Source organism: Meleagris gallopavo, chromosome 28 (genome assembly GCF_000146605.3).
Source record: "Meleagris gallopavo isolate NT-WF06-2002-E0010 breed Aviagen turkey brand Nicholas breeding stock chromosome 28, Turkey_5.1, whole genome shotgun sequence".
In the NCBI taxonomy this organism is placed as follows: Eukaryota; Metazoa; Chordata; class Aves; order Galliformes; family Phasianidae; genus Meleagris; species Meleagris gallopavo.
In genome coordinates, this window is record NC_015038.2 from 413682 (window position 1) to 425134 (window position 11453).

The following is an 11453-nucleotide window of genomic DNA, read 5'->3' on the forward strand; positions in this document are numbered from 1 at the left end:
AAGGTCACGGGCTGTTGGTCTTTGAGACACCTGGCAGCCCTGCTGTGTGGACACTGCTCTGACAGCTCTCTCCGTAGCACACACTTTCTCCTGTGTGGAGCAGATTTTGGCACTCGGGTCTGCCTGCAGATATTCTGCATCTTTCAGTAAGCAAACTGCTCCCAGCTCCCTGCCATTGGCTCCTGAACTTCTCATACGAACAAAAGCACGACCACAGGAGAGTTACTGCCACCAGCACTCAGGAGCAAAGCACTGTCTGTTTGGAGATGTTTTCACTCACCCGAGTTTCCTTCACTTCCTCATTTCCATCAACGTCGTCATCATCCTAGGATGAAAAGCAGATGCTATCATGCGGCAGTCTTGGAAACAGTTGTGTTGCTTTCTTTTTTTTTTTTTTAATATCATAGCAAGATGTTATTTATGATTTGATGTTACAGCTACAAACACTTCTACCAAAATAAGTGAGTTAAGTGCCCATCGAGCTCCTTTGGCTGATCATCAGGTAACATTAGGTGACCCAATGCCCACTTAGAAGACCTGAGTAGTGGAGAAAGCCTTACTCTCAAGACTGCTACTGCGATTTGAGTGCTCCGGAAGGCTCATAAAAAAAAAGCCAGGCCTTTCGGAGCTTACTTCTTGGATTCTACATGGACCAAAGGGTGATGTGATTGCTCTGGAAGTGCCAGTCTGAAATAGGAGCTAGAGAGGGACGGACCAAAGGGAAATCAACTGATCTGGAAAAAAGTCTTAAGCTTGGAACTGGAAGGAAATTCGCTCAAAATATTACAAAGCAAGTTTCACTTCTCTAAGGAACCCAAACTCACATCTTTTGTTGAGAAAATGATGCCAGTGCCTCTTCGCCTCTCTTTTGGCCGCCGTCTCTCTCGGATCGACTGCTTGTTTGCAGATCTGTCGTCCACATCTGCGTCTTCGCACTCTAGCCAAGCAAAGAAAGACTGCTTTGGTTTCAGTGATTTACATCCGCACTTCTGCTAAGGCACTACGTTTCTTTTCAAGCCAGTCAAGGTCATTCTGGCTTGTGTTACATTACAGAGGAGTGAGTAAACCAGATAAAATGGAATCAGAGCGCCCTGCTACATCTGGCTACTCACGTTCCTTCCTTTATCCAAAACCAAAGAGATTACACTGCCTGTCAGCTCTCACCAGATCACCACAGCGTACTTCTGTTCTCAGGACAAATTATAGTAGCAAAATCAGTGCCCCAGCTCTAAGATCTAAATACGACACAGACTCATGTTAGTTAGTTGTTCAAAACGGAAAACCCTTCTATCCTCCTCTTCTACAAGCAGTGGGCTTTACCCTACGTTATTAACACACAACATCTGTTTTTTGAGATGGCAGCTTCCCATACTGCATCCCTCGGAACACGTAAACTTCGTGAATATGCACTGCAAGTTCTAAAACACATCAAAATCCCTGAGCTTCCAGTCGCCCTCAGTCTCCTGCTGAGCACATACCGTTCTTCTCCATCTCTGGGGCTGCAGCTCTGAAGTCTGCTGGATTCACAGAGTCAAGACCCAGATACTTATTTGTTCGAGTTAGGTAAGAGCTTGTATAAAGGAGAGGAGCTGACGTAGAAGGAGATACGGGTGTTGTAGGTTTGTCTGCTTGCACCGGGCACCTTAATCGCCGATAGACAGCCTATAAACAGACAGACATGACAACCAGTTGGCAAAACGAGAAGGAAGCAGAAGACTGGGACTTCAGGCAGCCGAGTAACCTGTCAGAGGGTAATATTTCCTTCACACATCTGAAAGCCATCAGCACCATCCACCAGGTCAGACGCAGACTGGAACAAACATTAACAGCACTGTGCAGCTACGTACATAAACACTGTATAGTTCCTTTGCTAGGAAGCCTAGGATGACTGCCCTTGCCCCCACTGCCAGTAACACAACAAATGAGTTATCTCAGAAACAAATGATTTCGAGTGAAAAAAACAGGAGTGATGGAAGGAGGAGAGCACTGGGCTACCCAGCTTTCCACTGCACCCAGAATATCTGTGCTATGATGGAAGGAGAAAGCCTCAGCCCAATCTGCACAGTAAGCATGGATCCAGGCAACAATGCTCTCGTTAGTCTTCTCACTCCACTTCTATGATTTACAGTTCTGCTTTCTGGTAAGAAATAGAGGAATGCAATTCTTGGTGGAGAGCAAAGGAACACCTTAACCCTCATATGTGCAACCCCTCTGAGGCAAGGATAATCCTCAGCATCTCTCCAGCACATCTGTCCCCTTAAAATAAACAGGAAACCTCACAAGCATTTCTCTCAGCTAGCCTAAATGCTTCATCAACACAAGCAACGAGAGGCCAGGCAGGAGGTTCACCTCCTCATCCGTATTTCTGCTCCACCGCGTGCGGGTCTCCTGCCTCTCACTGCTGTCCTCAGCAGGCTCAGAGCTCTCAGCCTTCTCACTCTGCTGCTCCTGGGCCTGTCGTTCTGCCCGGGAGCGGCTGAAGGTTCTCTCTGCCTCCTGAAGGTCCGTCAGCGTCACACCCTGCAAACAAAGAAAAGCGAGCGTTTCTTAATTTGCGCCATTACATTACAGCTCTTCCGGCTCACGCGGCAAATTTAAGGCGCTCAGCGGGCTTCTGCTCCGCCAGCCCGATGCCTGTGGGCCCCAACGTTATGCTAAGACACAACAAGCATTTTGTTGCCTTTCCCACACTTCTCAGTGCAAGCACAGCGTCAGAGCAACCCAAACATTCACGATCAAGCTACCAACTAAAGGCACCTATTCTGCTGTTCTGAAGAAATGAGGGCTTTGTAATCCCACTTCCACGTGCTCGGAGGAGTACTTTATAATAATTCCATCCGTGTGTTTTTATCAGGATCTCCCAGCGCTGTCAGGGCAGACAAGGCCCTCACACCAAGCAGTCATCTAACAGCACAAGTCTTGCTTCTTCGCACAGCAGCTCTTCTCACCCATTTCCATCCCTCACCTGTGTGGATCTGCGCGTCTGCCGGGCCTGCCTGGACCGTGCCTTCCTCAGCGACTCCGCCTCCTCATCCCGCACCGGGGTCAGGTACGACCTGCAGGGAAAGGAACAACAAAAAAAGGCAAAATAAAGGTTAAAAAAGAAAGAAAAGCAGACGGTCTGCCCTCCCGACTGGGTGAGCTCCAGAGCTGTTAGTCTCTTTTGTATCCACAAACATCATTTGAGCTCTGTCTGCCAGCACTGCTGCTGTCATCTGCTCTGGGCCATCCTTCCTACGAGCAGGGATACAGAAATGCACACATCTCCTCCTCCTAGTCGGGGTATTATTTACCCCATCCGTGTCTTACTACGCTCATTAGCAAAAAAAACCAAACATCTCTGGCTCAGATGTAGATCTCAAGAAAGAAATCCTGCACTGGCACATTGCTCAGACCCTCCTTCTTGCATTATATTCACCATCACATCCCTGCAATCTGCTGCCTTCATCAGTATGAAACCCATCATAGCAGAAAGCAGCAGAACCGCAGGCACCACACAAAGGAGGAACATGGTGGAAAGGGTTAAGGAAGGAAAGAAATGACCTCCGTGCACTGGAGTAAAGCGAGCCCCTCGGTACCGACAAGCACACAGCTACCAGAGATTGTGCCACCACTGGATTCCATTAAACCCGGGAGATCTCAGCATTATTCACATGAAAATATCTGAACTGAACTCTGCACAGGCGCTCGCAGAGGAGGAACTTAAGAGGAATTCAGCAGTGCTGCAGCAGAGCACGGCGGTGAGGCTCATTTCCATACCGGTGGATTGGCTTCCATCTTAGCAGAGATTAATTAGATTGGATCCTTCAGCCTGGCTAATGGGGAATGATGATTAACGCCGTCTCACAGTAGAAGAACCAGAGTGTCTGAAATGAAATGTTCTTTTGTAGGTCTATCACTGCCACGGGTTAGCAGAGCATCAAAGATGTAGACAGGTAATTAGCCAAGAAAGGGATAAAGATCTATCGAGGAATACAGTTCGTTTGCCCTGGGATTCTTTGCCTGGTTTGCCCTCTGCAGACCATTTTCCCATGTAACGTAATGGGCTGAACAGACTTTTCATCTGATCCGGCAATTTATTGGAAAGATTACTGACTTTGCTGCACTACCAATGAATCCCTGAGGCTGAATCATTCCAAAATCATCTGCCCCGCAACTTTCAGCCCCCTCTTCACGACCTCACGCCCAGCACTGATTTAGCAGGCGCGGGGCTGGCAGCACTGAGCAGAGGCTCCCATCAAAGGCTGTCAGAGAGCTGTGGGTGCCCCAGCTCCAGAGGCATTCAGGGCCGGGTTGGACGGGGCCCTGGGCAGTGACCCAGCAGCTGACAGCCCTGCATGGCACGGGTTGGAGCTCCACGGAGTTTCAGGTCCCTCCCAGCTTAGATCACTTAATGGGGCTTCCCCTGGCTGCACAGAGGTACAGTGCTCTGCCCCTAAGGGTCAGTGTGGAAGCTGGAAGAAACCAACCCAACAACCACGGTGTTGTTCCACCTGATAAGGCAGGCCCTGAACTGCTTTGAGTGTACAAGGAGGCCGAAGGCCCACCCATGCTGGGGCTGCAGGCGATGGATCCTGTTCTGGGAGATGGCTGCAACGGAGATCATAGAATCATAGAATCACCAAGGTTGGAAAAGACCTAAAAGATCATCCGGTCCAACCGTTCAGATGATGTCCTCAGCTGGGCTGCCCACACCGAACTGCACTTCCAGGCTGCAATTCGTCACCTTCAGCAAGAGCTGATCATGTGAATGCATTGCAGAGCAGCTCATTTCTTCCCATTGATTACCCAGACAGAAACACTACCTGTGATGGATGTTCCAACAGTGGAAGTGCCTAAAATTCAGAGCGATGATTGCCTCCTAAGAATTTGCTGCTTCGTGAACAAAAACCTGCTGTTTGATGTGCAAAAGCTTTGCTGCTCCTAATTTTGTAGACAAGTAGCTCTCTTTGCTCCCCTTCATGCTGTGCAAATGGGCTGCCCAGGTAATGGCACATTAAGGAAACAATAAGCACTTTCTGCAGCTTTTGACACAAGTAGGATAGTTGCTCTTTGCAGAGCATCCAGAAGCAATGAGCCACCTACAGGAAGAGTGCATCTGTCAAATGCACTGCTAGCTAAACTCAGAGCAGTAGTAAAAAAAAATATCCTGAAACACACCTATCAAGTCACGGTGTAGCTAAGCAAGGTGGGCAGCTTCCTGAAACAGCTTTGCATTGGTGGAACTTGGATCTCATGCTTTGGAGGACTGAAGGACTCAGCAGCGAGAGCACAGGAGCCACATGCATGCAGCGAGGAAGCAGAGGAAGGAGGAGAGCAACTCTGCCCATAGGAGGAGGACCCAAGGCACAGGAGGTGGTGCTGGGAGAACACAAGGATTGCCCAGGAACGCTCCTGCTTCGTGTGAGCAAGGTGAGATTGCTGCACGTGCGAGCACAGCGAGAGGAATGACATCTTGTCTCTTACTCCTGCTCCTTCCCACACCTCCCCTCTGCTCCTCCACAATTTATAAAAAATAGGAGTATTTTAAAGCATCGTTGACAATTTTGCATCCGACCTGCAGCAGTGACTTAAGATTCAGGTGAGCACATTTTGCGAGGCAGGGCGGCACGGCTGGGGCCGCAGCTCTATCGACTGCTGACTTCTGCTTTCCACTGACACGATTCCCTGCTGCTTGGAGCTCACCCAAGGCCATCTTACAAGCACCAGGTAAACGAATTTTCTGATACAAATCAGCAGAGCCGCTGCACAGCGACGCTGCTGCTTTCTGTGAGGAAGCAGCCACAGCCCATTTCTTTAGTGATGAAGGAAGGTGGCTGTGCTGCATCGCTTCAGATGCAAACAGCAGACACCACACCTGCAGGAGTGACTGAAAGGAGGCAGCAAGCTGGGATGCAGCCACACAGCAGGGCTGGGCTGAGTGCTGCGTGAAGAGCAATGCACTGCTCTCCAAAGCAGGAGAACTGCAGATCACAGCGAGCTGAAGGAGACAGACAGCAAAAGTGGCATGTAAATTTTGATTTTTAAGTGATATGATGCTTAATGAAGTGCACTATCTCTGCCATCCTAACTCAAGCAAATATCATATGGTCCATGCAGATCTTTAAGGAAATGACCCAATACGTTGTGTTTCCTTGCAAAAAAACACCAATTTTCACTGTTAATTCTTTTAATTGGGGCACTATGACACAAACATGGATCCCAACTGCTCACCAGCAGCTCAAGTAGCAGCAATGAAACATGAATAGAAAGGCAGAGGCCAAGTAGGGCAAATGACAGCCTGGATATCCGAGCTGGCAAACCAAGGATGCAACACCAAATCTGCAACAGAGAATCTGTGCTGCAGAGAAAGGAGATGCCATGGAGGGACGACTGCCATGTAAAGGGTGAACGGCGCAGAGTAAGAAGTGCCAATCTCTGCTAACAGACACACAGATAATGTGACTCCCTGATTCCTCAGTTCAAATCCTCCTTCTGGTTCAGGAGTCTGCACTCCCAGACACAACACCAGGGCCATATCAGAAGCCAGGACGAGGCTTGTGACTCCTCCAGCTCTGGGGGAGATGGGTAAGGAGAGCCAGGCACGGGCGATTTGTTAGCACACAGATGGCAATCCATCCTATCCAGCCTATCAACATGTTTGGAAAAGCTTTTTGCAAAAGCACGAGGCCACTATTCAAAACCCTGCAGGCATTTCAAACATCCTGACCACACAGATCTATCTATGTAGCTGTATGCTGATCAAAGGATGGAAGAAAAGCCCGGAGAAAATCTGAAGCACTGATACAGCTCCTCTGGAAGCGACTGGAAAAGTACAGCATCCCAGCAATGCAATCCTACAGGCTGGAAACTTGCCATTAGCTAAGGAACTATCCATAAACTGGGGAGGGAAGAGCAGCAAGAGCAGGTTTCATAGGAAACAACACTGACAGCAGTTCCAAAATACAGATCCCTAAGTTAGACGTTAAAGCAGCAAATCAATCATTGATAGTTACATGAGGACAGCTGGGCAGCACGCTCTCCTGCACTCACATCCAACAACAGGTTTCTCCTCTTTGCTGTTTATTTATGCGTGCATCAGCTCACAGCCAGTGGAAACTTTTGTCACAGAAGTTGCCATAAAATGTCTGGCTATAATGCAGCAGAGCATTCAACAGGCAGGGGAGAAGGATGACACATCCGACTGCAAACGATGGAATGGGGACGAGGGGGGACAGCCAGACAACGCTGGGGTATTTAATAAGCAGAGGACAAAAGGATAACAAGATTTCAGAACCACACTCTTAAAAGCGCTCTGCAGCTGTCCTGAAAAGGCTCCTCTGAGCATTTCCCATTCCCAGGCCTTTGCTCTTCCCTCCCATGCTGGTCCCGGCTGTTGAGAGCTGTCACTGTGTTCCAATCCAACCTGTGAATTTTCAGCTCACGGAATCTCAAAAGCCTGAATTTCAATCACCTCTTTACAGTCTGATTTGCAGGTTAAGAAGCACAGGATGAAATTCTGTCTGTGACAGCTTCGCTTTGCCCAACGCATTCAGGTGCTGATCTGAGAGATTATGAGACTGGTGATCTCTGTCACCTCTTAATCACAACAAGTCCCCTTCATCCCTCCTCAAAACTCAGCCTTGATGCCATGTTTACAATGGTTTGAGGTTGCAGTACGGCAGCTGATGTTTGAGGAGCACTTCCACCCTGCCTGTGCTCATCCCCTTGTGTGCTGCTCACGAAGCAGGGCTGCTCCTGCAGGGCAAACAGCTCGGTGCCAGCCCTCCGCAGGCTGCACTGCTGCGGTGCAGAGCAACGAGAGGCGCTCTCACTCAGCCCTGCTGCTCCTCTCAGCCCCACGTGCCCTGGGTTTCCTCTGCAAGGAAAGGAAAATCAGTGCTGTCACCTCCTGAGCCACGTCTGGAGCGAGGGGACCCAGCGCACAGGCTGAAGCTTTCCCATGATCAATGCTTTCCCTTCGTATCAACGGAGGACCCTCAGCATCACAGTGATCACGGACCTGAAACTGACACCCTTGTCTGGAGGCGGTTTGCTGGTGCTCTGAATCTAGATCCTTCCAGATATCTAATGGATACATTTCCCCTTTTTCTGAAACAACAGCAAATAGTTCAGGATTTTTTTTTCTGCAAGAAAAAAAGCGAAGAGTGCTGCCAACACGCAGCAAGCCAGCAAGACGTCCTCCCTGCTGAACTTCCCTTCAGTTATCGAATGCAATTAGCTGCAGTCTCACAAGAGCAAAGCCTTCCAGGCTGGAATACCTGGAAACTGGTTTGTGTTCAGCACACCGGGTGCCAATACCCACTGCTGAGCCGTGCATCACTGCATCACAGAACAACAAACACCACTGCCTGCAGCGCTCAGAGGATGGACCTCCGTGTTTAAAAACTGCTGCCCAAAAGAGAAAGGGATGAAACTCCACCTCCTGCAGCAGACAGGCAAAGATGCACGTGCCGTACCTCCCTCGGCATTGCTCTCTCCTTCTGAAGCAAGCAGCAAGTCAAACAGTGGAATGTGACATTTTAAACGACCTCGAGCAGTCCTATTACAGCCTTCCCAAAAGTTGGTTTCCATGTTGAGACAAGGCAGGACATCCTCGAATAAAATGCACTCAACACAAATCTGAGTGTCTGCCAAACTGCCCTTCACAGCCACCAAACCCACAGAGCTCGCTGGCCGTGAGGAGCACTCAGAAGCCTTTGCAAAGCGCTGCGCTGGCTGGCAGCACTGCACGGCCTTCGGCTGCCACCCCGTGGAAGGAGGCACTGAGCCGCTGCCTGCAGAGCTTCAAGGGATGCACGCAGGCACGAATCAGCCCCGCTCAATTACTGAAAACATCACCGAATGTTTATAACGTCTAACAGATTCCCATTTCCTACCGAGCTAAGGTTGCAATTTCTTAGCGTGTGCCAGAGGCTCCGGTTCCATTTCATGACTCCGCTGTTCTCAGGAACAGAAGATTTATTAAGTTGGCTCAAAAACTCGTTCTGTAGCAGTCCCTAGATCAGTGCTTGGCTCTGCCCGCTCCTCCACCTTTAGCATCCACGGGTCGGAGCTGTGGAGCAAAGGATTGGGCGGAACAGCTGACTCTGTGCTCAACAAACTCTCAGCCGGACCCTCACACAGCACGACCACAACCATTCCAGGTTCGCTCTTTAGTTTAACGCCAGTGACACGTCAGAATCCTGACCAGTGAAGACCCACACCCTGAAGTCCAGGTGATGCTATGCAGATGGAGCTGGAACCCATGAACAGAGTTCCTATTAGATTCAATAATTAAATCTGTGAAACACATTATGGGTGGCATTAGTAGGGAAGGAGGAATCGCACACAAATTCTGCACGTAGGAAGGGACGAGGAAAGGCAGCTTTACCTTCTGCTCGCTCCGTGCCGTCAGGCTGCTCTTACATTGCTTAGCTCAAGCAGTGCCTGCTTCATTTCCTTGCCCATTCCTGGAGGATCCCGCATATATTCCTGCCTGGAGTTAGCAGGCCAACCTCCCCCCCGAGCTCCTCCGCCCAACTCAAGTGCCAAAATTGCCCCTTCCTTCCCCTGAGCACAGCATCAGCCGTGGGCAGCTGAGCACACACCTGCTCGCTCGCCTTGCAGGAAGGCAGCTCAGCAGTGACCCCATCCCACACCCCGACCTTTTTCCAAATAAAAATGCAGGCTGATTTCTGATACAGCAGCAGCAGCCGCGCTGCTTCCCAACATGGAAAACCCAGCGGCCCCAAGAATTCCTGCCCTCCCACGTCATCTGCACCAGCAGCCCTTTAAAAAAAGGACAACTTTATCTGAAAGCGATTAGCTGCAGAAGCAGGGCAGATAAAGGCTTTCAGCAGCAGGTGCCACATGATTGCTCACTTCTTCCCAGGACCTTTTAACTTTTCGTTTTCCACTGCCTGGCACAGATGGGAGCTTCCCTTACCCATCCCCAGCACTCAGGCTGCCCAGGGAACTGTGAGCACTCAGCGAAGAGGATGATGAGAAAACACTGCTGTCACAGGACGACGTGGCAGCAACACAGCACTCACAGCTTTCTCCATCGGTAGCTCTCCAGTGATGTTTAAGCAGCTCTTGAGTTCATGTTCCATAGTTTAAGTCTTTAAGAGATCAGGATCTCACTGTGGTTTTGGTTTATGAAGTAAGAAGGGTTAATGTACCAGGCAACCCCACTCACCCTGGAGGAGTCAAGTTCTGAATTTGGACAGGAATCACGAGGCAAAAGGACCGAAGGACTTGCCAAAAACTGTTCATCTAATAGTGCTGGTGGAGGAGGATTCAGTTATTAATATATTATTAATACACACTACTATAATTAGCAGCTGGATCCTTAGAATGAAGAATGGATTCCTCTTGGGAACAAAGCAGAAAAGAGAAATATTTGCCAGGCACATTTACCTTGCGTGTCAGTGAACTTTCCTCCAAAAACATTTCTAGGTGAAACTTTAGAGGGCGAAATGCTAAACTGAGCACAGCCCTCAGCCCCTCAGGAAATGCGCCCACCTCACTCTTATGTTTATCTGTCTGAAAATCTGCCCTGGGTACATAAGGCAGGGACTGCTTCCCACCTCCATCAGCTCTCCTAATGGTGAGCTGCAACCTTCCTGACTAACAGGAAGAACGCACACAACTGCAATTGTACAAACAAAGTGAATGGGGGGGGGGGGAGGAAAAAAAAAAGAAAAAAGAGGAAGGACAAATTAAATTCCTAATTCTGACCCAAACAGATAAAGCTTCAGTTCAAGAATCACAGAACCGAGCACAGGGGCGGCACTGCCCTGCAGTTCTTGGGTAAAGAGTTCATCGTCTGCATATCCAGGCACGGAAGTGACGGGCTGATGGTTGGACTCAATCAGCTCAGAGGTCTTTTCCAGCCTTACCGATTCCACGATGCTCCGGGCTGTGCGATGCCCTGGGAGCTGCACAGCAGGCTGAGGTGAGGCCGCGAGCCCCCAGAGCTCCCTCGCAGAGCTGCGCATCGCACAGCACTCACCGCATTCAGGCGGTGGCCCCAGCGCTGCGAGGATGAGATCACAGCGCAACTCTGCAGAGCGGCTGCCGGCACTAGAGGGCGCTGTCCTCTCGCATAAAGGAGCTCGGGCAGCAGCGGGACCCCCCGAGCCCAGCAGCTGCTTGCAGCACTAGAAACCAGAAAGGTGTCGGTTTGCACTGGGAAGCACAGGACGGGCAGGAGATGCTCTGCGCACAGCACCCCTCTGTCTGTAACATCCCCAGAGCCGGGGCTGCTCAGCGCTCAGCTGGACAAATGCATTTGGAACGTGAGATTGCTCCGCGCTGCCAAGAGATCAGCAGAACGGCCCAACAGCACCGCTCAGCACCGGCTGCAAAGTGCCCACAGAAGAGAAGAAAGCGACTGAGTGCACAACGATTGGCTGGGGAGGATGGCAACCTTCCAACCCGCCCGCAGCACACTGCAGTGCTGCAGCATG

General features: G+C 50.1%; 1 protein-coding gene across 1 annotated transcript; it reads right to left on the bottom strand.

Moving 5' to 3' along the window:
• Positions 1-218: 218 nt before the first annotated feature.
• On the bottom strand, positions 219-9649 carry LOC104914466 (protein phosphatase 1 regulatory subunit 12B-like). Its single transcript, XM_019623172.1, has 6 exons — positions 9591-9649; positions 2966-3056; positions 2350-2520; positions 1479-1662; positions 825-937; positions 219-325 (listed from the first exon to the last, which is right to left on the bottom strand). The coding sequence occupies exons 1-6, from the start codon at positions 9632-9634 to the stop codon at positions 239-241; spliced, it is 690 nt and encodes a 229-aa protein (XP_019478717.1). The 5' UTR covers positions 9635-9649; the 3' UTR covers positions 219-238.
• Positions 9650-11453: the final 1804 nt, after the last annotated feature.